The following is a 19,615-nucleotide window of genomic DNA, read 5'->3' on the forward strand; positions in this document are numbered from 1 at the left end:
GCTCAGGCCACTGGGGGACCTCAGCGAGAGGCACTAGTTTGATGGAGTTTAAGCTGGCGTATGTCACTGCTGCTACTGAAGAGGAAATCCTGCTTCTCACAGCACCTCACCACAGCTCCCCTCTCTCATGGGTCTCCAAAACCACTCACAGAGCCAGGCTATGAATCTCTTTAGGATATTGCTCAATTTATGTTTTTTTTTTTCTTCGGTTCTATCTTGGATATATAGCCAAAGGCTCATTTTGGCACTAAGGATGGGACTAGAAGGAATTTCAGGGGACAACTGAGAGTGATTCTGTTGTCTCTGAAATTAAACCCTGAGGTTTCTGTTTCATGATACAGGCTTCTGCTGGTGATGTGCTTTGCTTCCTCCCCTCCCCATCCCCAGCTGCATGCTCCTGATGCTTACTTTGCATGGCACTCCTCAGAACAATCCAACTTGCTTTCCTGGTTTTCCTGCGTCAGGTAGGTTGAATTTGTTCATTGAAGGGACTGATGGATGCCAGAGGCAGCTGGAGATGGGGGCGAGGAGGGCTGTGCGGTTGGAATTGAGAAGGCAGAGGGAGAGCCCAACCCTCCTAGTGCTGTCTGCCTGCTCATAGAGCCAGAGCCCCAGGGGGAAGGAGGGGAAACCGCACCTTCTGGTTGGACCTTGCTGTGCTAAACCAGTCTGGTTGCTCCTCTCCCTCCTTGCTGAAAGCCAGCGCTTCAGTCTTTCTGTTTTTTTATTCATCAACCTGTTGATTGTTTTCAAAAGTGATGAATGTATGTCTCAATTGCTGGGTCTCACTGTAGGTTTGTAATTTATTCAAGAGTTTGCAACTGAGTAAAAGCAGGACATTGGTGTGAAGGATCTACTGTCTTCCATTCAGATTTTCTGTTAAAGAATGTAGTAGTAAAATAGGAAAATTAAAAACAGAAAGCTAAAACTGTATTGAAACAGTGTGTCATTTTATTTGTAATGTATAGGTTAAGAAAATGCAAATAAAGTGCATAAAGTAACTTAAAAGTTACATAAAGGAACAATCTGATTTACATGTGCTGGGAGGAAAAAAACCCCATAAACTACAAAACTGTTTTGCTCAATTTTTTGGGACTTTGTCTTTAATAAAGAAAAAAAGCTGAGTTGTTGATTGTTTGGCAGCTGTGTGGGTGACGTCAGCTCTTCCATTGTGAAAGATCTGCTTTCTTTTAGACAGCCTTATGGCATTTCATCAGGTTTTGGTGATTCAGCTGAATTAAAAACCAATTGGATTTAAGTCTAAATTCCCCTAACTGCTAATCCAAACATATTTCTGACCACACAGTCATTGCTAGATGGCCTGTCTTGAAGCTGTATTGAAATTTTATATCCCACAGAAGGCAATTTTATTTTGAGAATCAGGACTAAATGACATGGTGAAAGGAAATGTACCCTTTAATTCAGGGTTGTTAATCAGAATCTGTCAGTTCACACTATTATTTTTTAATCTGCCTTGCTAAATTTATTAATGAATTTAGTGAATTTCACAAATTCTTGTAGACTACTCATGTAGCATCACTTTCTCTTCAAAAAGAATTTGGATTTCTTTGAATTAGAAAGATGTATTCAAAACAAATATGTTGTTGGGTGGGGCTGGCTTAGGCTGAAAAAACTTTTACCTTCATGTAAAATTCCAGACTTTACCATAAACTTAAACTTCAAAGGCATAATAAAATTGTAGGCTACTAATTGTAGTCAATTTATTTTGAAGGTATTCATTCATAGAGGCAGACATCTAAGACAGAGAACTTGTAAAAACATTTTGCGATTTTCCTCCGAACTTTTATTTGTCTTGAGCAAAATTAATAAAACTTTACGTTGCTCTCCTTGACATTTGAAAAAAGGCATTACCTCATATATTGTGCTATTAATTGCCAAAATAAATGATTGCTTGTAAGGGGCTAGATCTGCTATATGCAGAATTAACATATGATATATTACAATGGAGAAACCATTTCAGTTCTGGGACTGATGTATCCTTCATGGGCATTAAAATTGCATTATAATGGCTCTAGCATTATATATTATATCCATATGTACACCAGAATGATTCATCTTGATTAAGTAATAGACACTCTAGGTTCCTTTAGGCCCCATTTATTACTTATTTGCCCACGTGAAAGATGATTCTTGAGACTTTGCAGGCCAGAAGTGATTTCTTCCTCAGATTTATTACTGATGATCTAGCTGATTTAGAAATATATTTAAAAAAAAAAAAAAGGATATGTTCAGTAGCAGCAGAAGGTGTAGTTATGTGTGGATGGTTGCGCCGTTGCACTGTGCGGGCTTTGAATGGGATAAATATACTCCACGTCTGTGCCAGGATAAGACCTGGGATCCACTCTTGGAGTCAAAAATGTACAGAAAAGTGACGAGTATGGTTAGCTGACTAAGCTTACATGGTGACAGATGGAATGGGAGAATGGTCGAGAATGGGGAAAAAGACAGAAATGTTCTTTCCTTCTCTGAATTTCTGTTTCTCTTCACAATTATACATATGCATGCTGACCATCTGGACTCCATCATCTGTTAATCACAAGAAAATAAGAAATTGCAATGGCCCCTTGTAGGTTTACAAGGCAGGAGTTGCCTACATATGACCCTGGAGCCACTTCTGGCCCTCAACAGCTTCGTGTGGTGCTTTGCGTCCTGATCTGGCAGCTTTGGGCAGGGCTCAGCTCCACTCCCTAGAGGGAGGCCACTGTTCCAGCCAGCTCTGCTGCCATTCACGTCAGAGATAGGTGGTGTTCTTCTTTTAGCTGTTGGCTATATGAAGTTTCTGGGGTTTTGCTCTTGCTGTTGGGAAGCTTGGCCTGTGTTTTTATGTCACCTTGGCTTTTAGCCCACCTGCATCTCAGTGTGAACCATCCATCACTGCTGTATTCAATACTAAATGTATGGGGATCGCATGTTTGGTGAGCCTCATAAATACTAATTCCAGTGTTTCCTTTGGGATGTAGATAGAATTTAGAAATGTTAAGTCACTTGATAAAGTGTCTAATGCCAGGATCATGGCTGAGATTCAGAAATCCCTCAGTACCGCTTCTTTTTTAGGCTTTGTTATACCCTATACCTATTTGAACATAGCACTAACATTTTATATTTTTATGCAAGTCTTGACAAAAATGTTGGATTACATTTTTCAAATGAGATATATCTGAGCTGGAAACCTGTGATTTTAATTGTGCACAGGCTGTTAGAGTCAGGTTATACACTGCTCAGTTCTCTTTTCCTTGAATACTGCTACCTTACAGTGGCACGAATGAGAGTGTTTTCGCATGCTTACTCTTGTTGAAATTAGGAAGAGTATGCATTTTGAAGGGTAAGAGATGAAGCATGATATTCTAGTCTAAATCTTTCCTTTGAAATCAAACATTGCTATAAGAAAACTGAAATTAGAAGGGATAATAGTGGGTCTATATGTTCACAGTGTTCAAATAAGTGAATTAAGATAGCTGAACTTCGCTGAGTGAGTTTGGCTATGGCACAGCCCTATGCCTTGCTAACATGATGGTGGGAAGTTATAGTGTCTTAGGGCTCATCTGTTTCTTCAAGATCAGTATTCTATTCATTCTTCCAAGGTTAAGGTCATGGCTATTCCTCAAATGTTTTCATATTATTAAAGTAACAGAAAGACTTGGTGTTTTGTAGAAAACTTATTATTGCCATAAAACAGTAAAAGGTCACAAAATGTCTTTCCTTGGTGAAGTAGTAAAACCCCTTATTTTTTCAGTAATTCATTATCACAGTGTAGGCTGGAAGAGCCCTTGACATTTCCAGAGTTTCTTTGTTGAGGTGAAATAATTGCTGTATGCATCACAGTTCAAAAAAAGAGAAGTCAGTTGAAAGTGCATATATGCAAAGACCTTGTTAGCCTACAGAACCATCCACATTTCAAAGTGACTATAGCAAGCTTGTCCTTCCTTCTGACAAATTTTCATGGACTCTCACGTTAATTAAGGGATCACACCTACGAACATATCTGCAATTGCAAAAATGTACCTTATGAGTGAGCATGAGCAAAGACAAATGTTATACAGATGTACCTGAAATGGAAAAATCATCACTTTTAAAGGGCTACTACTACTGAGCCATCATTTAGAAACACTGTAGAATATCTTATTTGCTTTATTCATTATAGGTGTGAAGGAAAAACTGTTGGCTTTAAAAGACTGAGAAGAAAAGCAAAAATGAATGTACCTTATGTGTTTGGGGGGTAAAAGTGTAGATGGAAGAAGATGCACTGTGTGTCTTTGAGCCTTTCCAAAAAATATGCAACATTTTGCCTCTGGTAGGAAGAAGAGTTGTCTGTCTTCTGTAGTACATCACTAACAATGGCTATCCATAGCACTGCAGCAGGCCTAGAAATAACCTTTAAGAATTTGTTTGGCTCTCAAATTGATGAAGATTTTAGCTTTGATTCCTGAGATTTTTTGTCTCTGTTGCTTCATAAGAAAGCAAAAGTCTAAGAAGCACTAAATAGCCTACTAAATAGGTTGGTTAAGGTATAACAAGAAATGTCTATGCAAAACCAGTCTGTTCACAAGCAAGATACCCTTATATATGCTTTCCTTCAAAGAGTATAAATAATCTGCTTGGGTGTTGTTCATCTATTAAAGTCAGACACTGAAACTTTGATATTTAACTTTTCTCATAGAAGAAGAATATTTTTTTTTCCATATTTCCCTGTAGATTTTTCTCTCAGACTAAATTTGCAATAGATGTAGAACAGCTATAAATGTAATAGAGCAACAGGCAGCTTCACAGATTCATGTCTAGCGAAAGATAATTTTTGTCATGAAGTTTCCATTGTATAAAATGCTTAAAATAAATTTCCAGTACAGCACTATCTACAGAATTTCTAATGCAGCTATGTGAAACACAGTGCAAAATTTTCTGTTTATGGAGAAGTGATAGTTCTGCCTGGGGAATCTTCATCTACTTGTATCTAAGATTTGTTATGCTTCTGTAGTTACAGGGGAGAGAAATACTCCCTCTTCTCCTCCAATTCCATTTATAAATGTATGGAGAACAGCCATGTGTTTCCACACTGTTGACAAAGAAATGAGGTATTAAAAAACACCTTATGTTTATAAATAGAAGATATATAAGGTCTAAGTCTGTCTCCTAATTGTAAAAATATGAACTATGGCTTTTGTTCTTTTGCTTTTTTATTTCTCAATACAATTTTATTTGAAAATATGGTCTTATCTTATAGGTGAGTAGTTGATTCATCTGACTGGTTTAAGGTTTTAGGGACTGTATAAATTATATTACTACATTAGAGACAGTAATGATTTTTGGGGAGTTTAACATTCATCAGTGGAAATGAAAAATGTAGTACTTTTGCTGCTCTCAATGCTATAACCATTGTGGTCTAGTGTATATATTAAAAACTTGAACCATGTTCAAGATATTATTTCCTGATATTTAGGAGGAAAAAAAATTCTCATGTTAAAGTAAAACATCATGGTGCTTATGCCAAAAACGTAAAGCAAAGGAATTCAAATAGAATGGAAATCTAGTGTATTTTCTGACCCAGTCCATAGATTCATACTACATTTATTATGTGTGCACCTGAACAATGTGAAGAGTGCAGCTTTCCAGTTGCAAAAATGGCTTTTACTAGAAATGATGCATGCTGAAATGGATGTGTATGTTCTTATGTTCCCACATTATACCTTCCTGCCACCTTTTTGTCTATTCTACCCAGATCCAGGTACTTCCAAACTGAGTAATACTGTAAGAAATATGGATATTTTTTCCGTGTACCGTTCTGGTTTTTATGGTGTAATGTAGAATCCCTAATTTGAAAGTATTTGCAGACTGCCTGCAAATCAAACTATAGACCAGACTGCCTGCAAATCAGAACAACCCCGTGCCTACAGAACATTTTGCATCTAGGGATGCTAGAAAAACATATATTTATAGATCATTGAGTTAAAAATTAGAAGAGAGTAAAAAGTTAAGAATCTGTTCCAAATTGTGTACCCACTAAATTTGCTTACCTTCTTATAGGAATTAAAAGTTTTCTGTACAAATTTGGTATGACTGGAAATTAAAATGATCCCAGCCCATCTAGATATCTCATCACCAAGTTAAAGGCTTATTTTCTGTTGTGTCATTCAAAATATTTTTATGTTTTATATGATGTGAAATGAAAAATGTGGAGAAAACCTCCGTTCTAGAGTTTCTTGAAGGTTCTTGGGAAGAAATCTCTCCTGAAAGATGGGAGATCATGGTTCAAAACCTTTTGTAACAATCAGGGTAACTCAGAGTATAAATCTGGATCCCCAAATCCCAGAAATGTATCCCCAGCGCTGGGCTAGATTTTTTGGAGGGGGGAGAAAATGTCTCGTCTTGTCAGGTACATTCTGATGTGAATTTAACCCCTAGTTTTCAATTTTGTTTACTTTTATGGAAGTTAAACATTTAATTGGTCTGAGCCTTTATTTCCAGTTTACTGAAAATTAGGTAAGTTCAGCATCAAATTGGCATCTGTTTCTAATTGCTTTAGTGGACAAAAATAATTTATATATTAATAGCATGCAGTTGTCTAGGGCTTTCAGTGTGACCTGTGAATTTCCTCCTTTAGGGACAAAACTGCTGGACAGTTGGAAAAATGCAGTCAGAGGAGAGTTCAGAAGATGTGGTTGTGGGAAGCAGCATGGAGCACAAAGAAAAGCTATAGGGTGGCTTCCCAAGTTTTACTGCACTGAATTTATGGTTCATTTCTCGACTTTGTGTTTCCCTTTCTGGCTGTATGCTCCTGTAAAGTATCAAGTGTCTGGGTGCCTGTTACCTGAAGTCTGCCTTTATTCTGCTGTTTCAGTGCTGCAGGGAGGATCAAGGATATGTTTAAGTAAACAGTTTCTATATCTTCTGATCTTAGTGACTTGGATTTTGCATCAGGGAAAATGATTCTGGAATTCGGTTTTCTCAACTCTTCCATAAGCCTCAATTCTTGGTAACATACATGGGATTGTGTGCTGTTACTGTTGTGTTGTTGTGTTGGTTTTGGGTTTTTTTGTTGTTGTTGGGGGGTATTTATTTATTTTCTTCTGAGGATTGGTAAATTGTGCATTGCTGCTTTTGTTTTGTTTTTATTTCAGAATCACTTTAATTTGAGGATAATCTGGGGGGTGATTAAAATGCATGTGTTGTTTGCACAAATTATTTCATATAAAGTTTTCCTGGAAAACACACTGGGTCTACTGAATTGTATGGATGAAGGGGAATTTACCTTAATTTGTTTTATTAAGAGAAGTTGGTAGCATGAAAATTTGTTTGCTACTACTGATGCTTAACCAGTCTGAGCCAGAGCTCATTGGAATTAATAGAAAGGTTTCCATTAGTTTCAGTGTGTGTTTTTTAAACCCTTACAGACCTCCTGCTGTTCCACAGTTGAGCATTAGTACAGGACAGTGAGGCTGCCAGTCTTGCAACTTTAGTGTGTCTGCATGTGGTAAGATTTCTAGGAGGCTGAAGACTGCTTTCACGAGGGTAATTTTTATGTGGAGTTCCATAGTGTTTAAGAAAGTCTGTGATTTTTTTACCTACTGCTTCTGCTGTTGTAGCACAAAAACGGGCTAAGGTGATTCAAAGGAGTCTGCAGTGTCTGTTCATAGAGAAGTAATCACCTGTGATTTTTTAACTACTTGGGTTTTCTTTCTATTTCTTTCTTTCTTTTCTATTTAATGGCCATCATGTAAGTAAATGTTTAAATCCTGATAAAAGAGTCAAATGATTTGAAGAAGAACAGAAGCTGTGATGTGCAACACCTTTGATTTATTTTAATGGAAGCAGTAGGAGAATTATACCATTACCGTATTTCTGACAACATATAGAAGCTGGTGAATACAATAGGGATTTATTGGATGACTAAAATAGTATGTTGATTTTAAAGACAATAATGAACATACTAGAAACTCGCTTTGTGTTTGAGTTTCACATATAAGTGGTTTTTGGTTCGCCAGTCCCAGACTTCTGTCTGGGGATCTCCTCTGTGGTTTTTTATAGACTACTGATCAGATCACAAGAGGCAGGGAGGCATATGCATCACCTTAGTATTAAAATAATACCAGTTATGGTTTGTTTTAGTGGAAGTAGCCTGAGGTTTTGGTTTTTATTTGTTGTTTTTTTCCCCAGTGTTTTGTTCAGCTGTTCAGCAGAATTCTATGTGCAATATACAGATTTGTTCACTCTTCTCTAATAAAAACATTTTTACAGAGCAAACAGACTTTTTAAATCACTCATTATCTATTAGAGTATAATGTCAGAAGAATTAAAAAAAAAAAAAAGGAAGGAGAAGGAGAAATTAAGCATCTAATTTAACCCCTTGAGACTTATCATTGCCAGGTGACACCACCTTTTGATTGAAAGACTCTTCCTGCAGTGACACTCTTCAGTTGAGAATCTGCATGCACAAGACTGAATTCTTTTAAATGCATTATCTTTTTTTTGACTTTTTTTTTTGGCCAGTTTATTCCCTGAAGATACCTTACTGCAAGCAGCAGTTTCTGCGGTTCAGTAGTTCCTTGTCTTTTGGCTATGTGATGCAACCTTGTTGTGGCTGTGTTCCTTGCTGAAGGGTGCCTCTTGTCACACCTATAGCTCTGTATATGTCTCTCCAGCCTCTCTTAGCAGAGATATGTCTGAAAACATGAGCAGGACTTTATTGCATCACTGTTTTTCTGACAGTTGTGGCTTATGTGGTGCCTACAGACAAACTGAAATCTTGTGTATCACATGGGGATAAGGACAGAGTTGGACCAAAATGATAGAATAAGATGGAGGTTTTCCATGTAACATCTTCAGTGATTCAAAACAAAAAGCATATGATTGAATTTAAGGATGTAGCCAAGATTATATTTGTTCAGAGGGTGTAGTCTAGTCCAGTTGGAATCCAGCTGTTACTGGCGAAAGCAGACAATTGATTTCCCAGGTAAACCATTTTATGTCTCATCCAATGTTCCAGCATGTTTGAGTTTTTCTTATGTGGGTACGTGTTGTGTAGTAGTGCTATTCTGCATTGTAGATGATGGCTAGTCAGGTCAGGTAGAGACTGTAGCCACATTGAATGTACTAACAGCTACCAACATGATGTGGTTTCACTCAAGATACTTTATGAGGTCTGAGTAGTAAGCGCTTGAACTATTTGGCCTACGTGTTACATTGATATGTCCCCTGTCAATTAAAACAATAAGGTTTTGATTATTTGATTGCATTTGGCTCAGCGTCATACAAGATGGGAAGAACCTTGCTTAAATCATACAGGGGATGAAAGCAGCCTGGTCCCTCGAGTTCCCGAGAACATACAAATTTAATTATGCAGAATATACATCTAGCAGAGGATTTTAATTCATGGGGGATTGCACATGGCACCCAACTTTATAACTGGTTTCTGAACCTTTTGTGTCATATTTTATTCTTTTGGCGATGGAAAGACCAGAACTACAGTCTTCCCATTACAAAGAGCTTTTTGCTTTGTTCACAAATCCTTTTCCAGTAATTCCTTGCTCTCAGTTTTCTTTTTGACCAGTGCTGCTGTAATTCTGGAAAAGCGTCAGCTTGGTCTGTTGTGATCCTGAGGTTTCACTCTTGGACAATTATGGGTGATGCTAGGCCATCATTTTATATGTGAATTTGGGATTGTTACTTCTCACATGCATCACTTTACCTGCATCTGTGTTAAATACCATTGCCCATTTTAGTGTCCACTCACCCAGTCTCATAAGGACCTTCTGTTGTTCTTTACAGTGAGCTTTAAATAACTTACCATCATCCACAGACTTTGTAATCTCACTGTTCAGTCCCTTTTCCAGATTGTTTGGAATATATTCAGTAGTATGGGTCCCAGCACAAATTCGTTTAGAAATCCAGTGGTGACCTGTCCGGTGGGAAATCAAAGCTTTTTATTGTTTCCAATATTATAAGATGCTTTTCTATCCAGATGAGGATCCCTCCCCTTGTCCTATGGTTGCTCAGTTTCTTAACCCAGGTGGCCATGTGGTATGATAAGTAAACTTTTATTCTGTGTGGATCCTGTTAGGTATTATTGAAATATTGGAGTGGAGTAACTAAATAAGTGATAGGGGATGTTGCATAGCCAGACAAAATTTAAACTGAAACAGAAGTCTTGAGAACTAGAGAGGTATTTTTAGTTACTAAGAGAACACCTACGAAATCCTTTTGTGCTGTACACATTGTAAACTGCAAGGTATCAAACCATTTAGGCATCTAGATGGTGTAATATGCATACACACTTGTGTTACAGGAAATGCTGATGGTATTACTGCTTTGGCTGAAAGGTCTTAAATGTATTTTACAGCTGCAAAGCAGTAGCACTTTTTTATTATTTGCTTCAGACATGTTTCTAATTTGCACTGGAAAGAGTATGAGCCATCTAAAGTCTTAATTCAACCTGGGTTTTGTGACTTTAATTAATGTGTGCTTCTCAGTCTTTTCCATCAAGCAGATTGCAATTAGCTTGGAGCTTTCTGTGATTATATTCTCCCTGGCATATGGCTGACTCCGCTGCTACATTGTATTATCATAAATAGAAGTTCAACTGTAGAGAATACTGATATTTTTCACTTTTTCCTTTGGGAAATATACTGCAAAAGTGGATAACTTCTAGCATCCTTGTTTTGCAGATGAAGAAACAAAAGTAGAAGCTTCATTTGCTTCTGTTGTCTGTAAGGGGCACTGATTATATGTAACTACTTATTAAAGAATGTTTTTGTTACTGTGTAGGATGTTGGAAAATTGTAGAAGCGTAGTCAATCTGACACTGACTTAGGATGTTTAGATTAACTCTTTGGGCAGGGTACTTTCTCCCAAATAAATAATAATTAATGTTATTTTGTCTTTCTCCAAAATTGCTCTCCAGTACCCAATGTTGCCTCCCTGCACACTAGTATCATCAACTACATTGTACAGAAATATGTCATGCTTCAGGCAATATTGTTTTGGACCCTTTAAATTTTGTGGTTGGGATTTCACTAAATGGCATGTTAGGGAGAACTATGTGCTTTTTGATCTCTTACCAACCAAGAAAATTTCTACTAATCACAGATCATTTTCATCATCTTAATCACAGACTGAAGGCAGAATATTTTATTTTAGTTGTACTGTGTATTTATATCTCCACATGTTAGGTTTCTACCAATTGCTTGAGCTGGTCTCCTTGAAAGACAGAAGAGAAGGGTAATTGATTTATTAGATCTGTGCAAGTATCATATATCTATACTGACATAGAATATGTATTCCCCTATGCATTCCCTTTTTTAAACCTCAGCAAATTTGTCATTTAGAGTGAGCTAAAGAAGTAGAGCCTTTCTTTAAGGAAAAAAAAACAAACCTTCAAATTGTACAATTTTATTTTTAACCTTCCAAATTTACACAATATGTGTGTTGACTATCCTTAAATCGTCTTTTACAAATTATGGTTATGTGGTACTTGAAAACCTGGCCTTGCAAAGTGGAAAACAAAAGACTGAAACAAATGCTGACAGATATGAATTTTCCACCATACTTACCAAGTACTGTGTTGCAGCGGCTTTTTGTTGTCATCTTTGCTTTTCTGTAAATTTTGCTTGACTTAGGAGAACTTTTTTTTTTAGTATTTCATGGATTTAATATTAAATATTTCAGAGAGTGTCAGTGAAAACTGTCAGGAACATCATAAGACTTAGAAAAATAAACAAGTTGGTTTTACAGGCCCTGAACAGGAAGAGGAGTAAAGAAATTCTGATAAGACATCTAAAGCTGTAAAATGTAGTAAAACTGGATCAGCCCTTCATTTTTTTTATTGTCATGTAGCATTGCAGGCATCAAAAGGTCACAAAGTTATTTTGGTGTACAGCAGCAGCAGCAGAATTGAAAAAAAAATTAGTTACTCAGAAAATAAATGGATTTTCAGACATTTTTTACTTTTTCATGGTGATCAGATAAATTAGTATATTTTATTTTAGGTACATTTCTGATATGTAACTAGGATTGTATGAGCCAAGGAACAAATGATCGATTCTCAAGCATACTTTGATCACCAGGGAAGAAATGTGAAAAAATATTTATTCCTGTTTTCCATCCACATAAATCATTGCCCAGTTGGATAGGCAAACTAATGAATTAAGCAGAAGGCTGTTGTAAGTCTATGCAAAAATACATAGGAAGACTTTTTTTTTTAGTCTGGAAGAACTACCCACCTAACCTAAATGATATATTAAATCAGGAGTACACATGGGATACTTAATGAGGTCAGAAGAGCTTTTTTGAAAGACTAGGAGGAAAAAAACAGGGCCAAGCACTATACATCATTTTTTATGATCTTCCTATGCTTAGAAAGTGAAGTGAAATGAAAGAACAGATTGCTGGGCAAAGTAAGCAGTTTTGGTTTATCTTTTCTATTTAGTTTGATTCAGGAGTTATTAATTACTTCTTGGGCCACACTGCTGGATTGAATGTACCAAATAACTTCTTCAGTATGGCAGAACATGTCATCTTGTATAATTTCTGTAAATTGTAGGGGCTTTTTTAAAGATTTAAAATTGTACAACTAAAGCAGGAAATAATGTAGGTATCGGATTCTTATCTCAATCACAGTAGTATAACTCTGGTGTGAATCCTTTATTTCAATTACTTTTGTAACACAGGGACCAAAACTGCACAATATCCCATTTGGGGCCCAAAAAAGACCTATGTGGTGGCATAGTGCCCAGTTCTTTGCCACTTTAGATATTGATTTTGCTTTTCTTGACAGTTGCTGAATGTTATGTGTTTATTTCAACTTCGCAAACTCTTCCCTAAACAGCAATAGCTTGTTCAGAGCACATTCTTTTGTGTATGCAGACTGGCTTTTTTCCTTCATGTTCATTACTTTCCCTTTTGTTGTACATACGTTTGTGCATTACCAAGGCTTAACACATTGAAAGTTGGTTCACTTTTTAGAGAAATCCACATATCGTCTGGTCATCATTCAGGATGTTATTTATATTCTTATCCAGTAGTAAATTTTTCAATGTCCTGCCTGAAGACTATGTTATGGAATATCAAAATTATCAAAATGGCAATTAATTTTGCAAATGCAGCTCACATTTTTGACTGATGCTTTCTGAGCATCTTGCGTAGATTTTTCAGAGCTTATGATATTTGCCTTCTGAAAAATCAGGTCTCTTGAACTTATATAAGTGCTATTGAGAATTATTTAGGCTTTTATTAATACATCCTGGTTTGGAATATATATCTGCTTATAGAGACAATGTAAGATAATGGAAACAAAAGAACTAAGCTGAAGTTTTTATAAAGGGCAAAGGGCCAGTCTTTTAAAGTATTTAGAAAATAAACTGCTTTTGTGGGTAGTAGGAGTTTACCACCTCAGTGTCTTTTAAAATGTGATCCTGAAACTGTTTTTCAGGCTGTTAAGACTAATAGTGGTCTTGAAATATGATATAAGCTTCCAAGTCACATCTGAAGGACTTGTTTTTTCTATAGAGATATAAAAACTATTTGGATACTTTTTGGTGACCTACAACTCCAAACAACACACTAAAATATTTAGATCAATTTGTTGTATCATTAAATATTTGAAAATAAATATCTGAATGAAATTTCACTCTTTTCTTAACTAATGAAAATCGTATAATTTCCCAAAAGACTACTTAAAAGAGATATAGCAGCTGGTGAGGCTCCAACTTGGGCTTCAGGAAACAGTGTTTACTGTTTGAAAATAAGAAAATTCATGGCAAATGCTATGGGGTTTTTTTAAGGTAAAACCAAATCTTTAGTATTTCATTAGCCACTGATATACATACACAAGAAAAAGCACCACATTTTTATTATATAAGTCTATAAGCAAAGTATGCAGGCATGTAAAGGCAGACTTGATTACACAGATCCATAGAAGGCATCTGTCCCCTGACTGCTGAATTAGTTCAAGGGGCTGTTGTTACCGTCTGGTCAACCATGATGGAAAAAAAGAAGGCAAGCAACAACAATGACAAAACAGTGTAGAACAAATGCAGAGAAAAACTGCTAGGCTGCTATAAGAACAAACATTTTATCTTGTGAAGAAAACAATAAGAATGTGACTTCTTTAGTCTGCCAAATTGGAAAAGCGATCCCTGTGAAATTCTTATGGCGGAGGAGAATACTGATCAGGCATTTGCATTTCATCAGCACTAGCAAACCTGAACAATGAGAACAGAGATAGAAACTTATCAGCTGGGCTGAATGGAAGGAAGAAGTCAGGTAAATGCAGAGGAATATCTGAGCTTAAGGTGAAAGCCATATGATGGGAAGAAGAGACCTCATATCAAGTAATACTGTTTTGTCTCTTACTTCTGTATCTGGTGCTTATATAAAGTAATAAAAGGGCAATCCTATAAATATCCTATGTAAAGAGCATTCAAATGAGCATCAGTCTCTTTTCCGTGCCCGATATGTCTGATAAAATGTGACCTGTACTGTCTGGGAAGCAATGCATTTGTCTGAATAACAGACAGTACATTTCTTTGGCACAAGACGAGTGCTTGCAATGGGTGAGTTAACGTGACTGAAAGAGTTCTGTTTATAATAGCTGAACATGAGGGAATTTATCTTTTTCTCTTCAAGAAATTTTGCTGAAAGATAATATTGCACTAAACAACTTCACCTACAACGTCTGGCAGAAGCATTTCTTAGTTTTGTTTTGTTACCTCCACCAAATAAGGGTTTAACTATTTCATCTTCTTGAATCTTATTTTAGGTCTCATGCATAGCATTCTAAATATATTTTGCAAAGTATATCTAAAAATACAATCTTTCATACTGTTTATTTGAAGTACTTTAAATATTTTATCTTGTGTAATACTATGGCTTCACAATCAGAAGCATATTCTCCATGCTAAACCTTATAAACAGAAGTACATTCACAGGTTTTTTCCTTTAGACAAAGCCTTAATATTGAGATTCTGAGACGTCATGTTTAAAAAACATAGTTATGTTTTTTGATCTGTTGAATGTCTTTCATTGTGCTCTTTAAGAAAGCAAATGGTAAAGATGAGTATTCCCAGTAGCAAACAGTATGACAGAATAATAGATGATATAATGATGTTGAAAAGTAAGCAATATTTATCTTTAAACTGTTTTGTGTCTGCTATGGCTATCACATGGCTGTGTGGAGATTTATCTTCCAGAAGAGTTTCTCCTGAAGGTATTTATGAAGCTTTGTGTGTTTTTATGTTTTGGTGTTTGGTTTGGGTTTTTTTTGGTTCTGTTGGTTTGTTGGTTTGGTTTTGGTTCTTTGTTGGTTTGGTTTGGTTTTTTGTTGTTGTTTTGTTTTGTTCGGTTTTGGTTTTGTTTTTTTTACCATCAGCCACCGTGCTTCATAATCTAAGATGAGCTGAGTCCACCCCACTCTGTGTCTGCATGCTCTAAACAGGTAGTCCTTTTTATCATAGAATCATTTTGGTTGGAAGACACCCTCTGGATCATTGAATCCAACCATAACCTAACTCTAGCACTAAACCATGTTCCTAAGAGCCTCATCTGAATGCCTTTTAAATACCTCCAGGATGGTGACTCCACCACTTCCCTGGGCAGCCTGTTCAAATGCCTGACAACCCTTTCCATGAAGAAGATTTCTCAATATCCAATCTAAACCTGCCCTCGTGCAACTAGAGAGCATTTCCTTTTGTCTTATTGCTTTCTACTTGGGAGAAGAGACCAACACCCTCCATGCTACAACCTCCTTTCAGGTAGTAGTTGTAGAGAGCGATAAGGTCTCCCCTCAGCCTCCTTTTCTCCAGGCTACAGAGCCTCAGCTCCTTCAACTGCTCCTCATCAAACTTGAGTTCCAGGGCCCTCACCAGCTTCATTGCCCTTCTCTGAACTCTTTCCAACACCTCAATGTCTTTTCTGAAGTGAGGGGCCCAAAACTGAACACAGGATTCAAGGTGCGGCCTCACCAGCATTGAGTACAGTGGCACATTCACTTCTCTACTCCTGCTGGCCACACTGCTCTTGGCCATTTTGGCCACCTGGGCAAACTGCTGGCTCATGTTCGGCCGGCTGTCAGTCAACACCCCCAGATCCATTTCTGCCAGGCAGCTTTCCAGCCACTCTTCCCCAGCCTGTAGAACTGCCTGTGGTTGTTGTGACCCAAGTGCAGGATCCGGCACTTGGCCTTGTTAAAGCTTATACAATTGGACTCAGCCCAATGATCCCACTGGTCTGGAGCCCCCTGTGTAGAACCTTCCTGCTCTCCACCAGTTCAACACTCCCACCCAACTTGGTGTCATCTGCAAACTTACTGAGGGTGCACTCAATCCCCTCATCCAGATCATTGATAAAGAGATTAAACAGAACTGGCCCCAACACTGAGCCCTGGGGAACACCACTCGTGACCGGCTGCCAATTGGATTTGGCTCCATTCACCACAACTCTTCGGGCCCAACCATCCAGCCAGTTCTTTACCCAGCGAAAAGTACACCCATCCATGCCATGAGCTGCCAGCTTGTCTAGGAGAATGATGTAGGATACGGGGTCAGAGGCTTTACTGAAGTCCAGGTAAACAACATCCACAGCCTTTCCCTCATCTACTATTTGGGTCACCTTGTCATAGAAGGAGATCAGGTTGTTTCAAGCAGGACCTGTCTTTTGTAAACCCATGCTGACTGGGCCTGATTACTTGGGTTTTTTTGTATGTGCTGTGTGATGTCACTCAGGACGATCTCTCCATGACCTTGCCCAGCACTGAGGTTATACTGGCAGATCTGTAGTTCCCCACATCCTCCTTCCACCCGTCTTGTAGATGGGCATCACATTTGCCAACTTCCAGTCAACTGGGACCTCCCCAGTTAGCCAGGATTGCATATTTGTTCATCCATTGTAGTCTTATTTATCTGGGAACATTATACAAGTCTGATGTAAACAGCAAACTTGAGTATGCACAGAAAGTGCTTATTAAAGAAAAACTGATTCAAAGTGCGAATCCCAGTAAAAAAATAGAAGCTTAGCAGAGCCTTCATAAAGAATAGAGAAGTTATGCTCCAGCATTTCCTTTCCAAAATTTCTGTTACATTCTTCTGTCGGATGTATATTTGCTCACTGTGATGTACAGAATTTACTCTTTTTAGAAACCTCTAGTTCTGCTTCTAATATTGGATCTCACATGCTCATTGCTCCTCTTGTGGATTCTCTTTTTCATTTCAGTGGCAAAAATCTGTCAGCTGTGTCTTTCAAATTCCCTAAATGAATTGAAAGTCATCTCTTGAAAGATGCTAGAAAATCAGCATTGGTTTCTCTCCACCTCTTGATGTCTTGTTTCTGGTCTGATTATAGAGTTGCCTTCTCATTCTCTTTTAGTAAACAGGTATCAACTCATATAGTTAATATAAAACTCCTAGATGTTATGTCTTAAACTCCTGTCTTGTTTATGAAAGCTGATATGCAAGATGGTTTGGATGCTCCTGGAGTGTTTGTCTGACTCCCTCCTGGTTTCAGTAGAGCTGGTCTGCTGATCATCCCTGGTGTATGCACGTTAATTTTTTTTCTAAGTTCCCTCCTATAAGGAGATTCAGGTTTCCTTTTGGGAGGGAATTTGAATGTAGTTGTCACTTGGGAGTTTTCTGCAACATCTGGATATTGGGCCACGTCATATGTGAGTCTACCAAAGACAGCATGAAGACATACTTCACACTGTGTCATGCCATAGAAGTAACTCACCCACCAGCTGTGGATCTGTGTAAATGTAGCCAGCTCAGTCCAGAGAGACAGCTCTCTATGTGTGTATACAAGTCAGGACCTGAGGCTTGCTCCCTGGAGTGATATAAGAAAATTAACAGTAATAGCATTGATTCAGGAGATCCTTCAATCCTATATTCCTGACTGGCAAAAGATACAGGCACTTTGTATGAGTTAATTTGGCAATTCTTATAATAAGCATACTTTATATAGATATATGAGATACACATAAAATATCTGTATACAATGTAAGTCGAGTTATCTGGACTCAGGTGTGACATTTTTCACTGGTAACCTTTTGGGGTGCAGTTCATTTTCTGAGTTCAATATGTTTGGTGAATCAGAGCACAGAAATCCACACATATATAAAAAATCATTTATCCAACACATTAAAATAAATGCTATGTTTTGGAACAGAATTCTGAAAATTGCTTCTTGGATATACAATGTACCTAACTTAGTTTATTCTTTCATTAAGGTCTTGGCATTGACAACAGGACATCTTTACCACAGAGCAACTCTTTTCCATGGGATGATACACTTTTCAATATATCCATGCATGCAGCAATCCGACATGGAAAATGGAAGTTACTAACTGGATATCCAGGTAATGAAGTAACTCCTTTTTGTACCATATTTCACCTCTTGCACCTGCCCCAAACACAGTTTAATTCTGTTCAATGTATTATTCTGCTAACTTCTCAGGTTTTTTATCACATGCAAAAATCTAGAAGGGGAACTTGTAAAATCCAAACAATGTATTTTTTTAATTTTGCAAATATTTTGTATACAAATTACTCCCACAGTGGTGGAAAAACTGTCATAAAATCGTAGAATATCTCAAGTTGGAAGGGACCTATAAGGGTCATAAAATCCAAGAAGAAAGTCCCTGAAATTACTTGATTTGAAATTAAGTGGCATAGAAGTTTGAATCTCCGTGGTGCAGCCTTTTTGCATAAATTGGACAACTGGACTCCTGTATAGGTAGCCATGGACTGGGAAGGCTTGTCGTTAGCTAGTGTTAAAGAATGCAGCAACAGTCAGTGACCAGTAGCTTGTTGAGGGACTTAGTGAATTCGTCAATTACCATGTAACTCTACTTCTCCACACTGTTGCTCCATATCTGAAAATTAACCCTTGGTCTGTTCCTGTTTCTTCAGGCTGCAGTCATTGGTTCCCTCCACCGTCTTTGTTCAATGAGTCAAAGATTCAGTCACCTGATCCACCAACAAAGAGGCTTTGGCTATTTGATATTGTTCGTGATCCTGAAGAGAAAAATGATCTGTCTGAAAAATATCCTCATGTGGTGAAAAAACTGCTCTCACGGCTTCAGTATTATTATAAACGTTCAGTACCTGTGTTTTACCCAGATGAGGATCCCAGCTGTGATCCAGAAGCAACTGGGGCTTGGGGTCCTTGGGCATAGTGAACAGCACTGCATCCCGCAAGACATCCCTGTAGCGGAGTTTGGTTTATGATCTCAGGGTCCTAGTCACACATTTCTTACCCTTTTTGTTAAACAATTGCTAAATGTGAGCTCATTCATTGAGTAATTCACTATTTCTTACTCTTAAAATAAACTGGGATTCTTATTTCAGTCTTTTCCCACTCTCTCCTTCCCAACAATTGAGTGTTAAAGGTTTGTAAAATTATAAATCTGTTGTTCAAATATTCTTTATCCAGATTATGCTTTTAATGCAGATGGTAAGATGTTGCCTCCCTCCTTGAAAGGGATTACTTTTCTTAAAAAGCTGCAATGAATCATGTCAGCAGAGACATCCAGAATGCATCCATCATGTGAAATAAACTGATTTTTGGTTTCATGTTTGTCTGGAAGAAAAATTCTGTTGGAAGCTGTTACATATATGTA

General features: G+C 37.5%; 1 protein-coding gene across 1 annotated transcript in view; it reads left to right on the plus strand.

The window, feature by feature from the left end:
* Positions 1 to 19,171, plus strand: part of ARSB (arylsulfatase B) — a gene marked incomplete at both ends in the record, with an annotated part of 68,977 nt that extends 49,806 nt beyond the window's left edge. The window contains 2 exons of the mRNA XM_080362835.1: positions 18,224 to 18,352; positions 18,906 to 19,171. Of these exons, the coding sequence (XP_080218961.1) occupies positions 18,224 to 18,352; positions 18,906 to 19,171 (395 nt within the window). The remainder of the gene's footprint in view (positions 1 to 18,223; positions 18,353 to 18,905) is intronic.
* Between the last annotated feature and the right edge of the window lie 444 nt (positions 19,172 to 19,615).

Source organism: Nesoenas mayeri, assembly GCF_963082525.1.
Source record: "Nesoenas mayeri genome assembly, chromosome: Z".
Lineage (NCBI taxonomy): Eukaryota > Metazoa > Chordata > Aves > Columbiformes > Columbidae > Nesoenas > Nesoenas mayeri.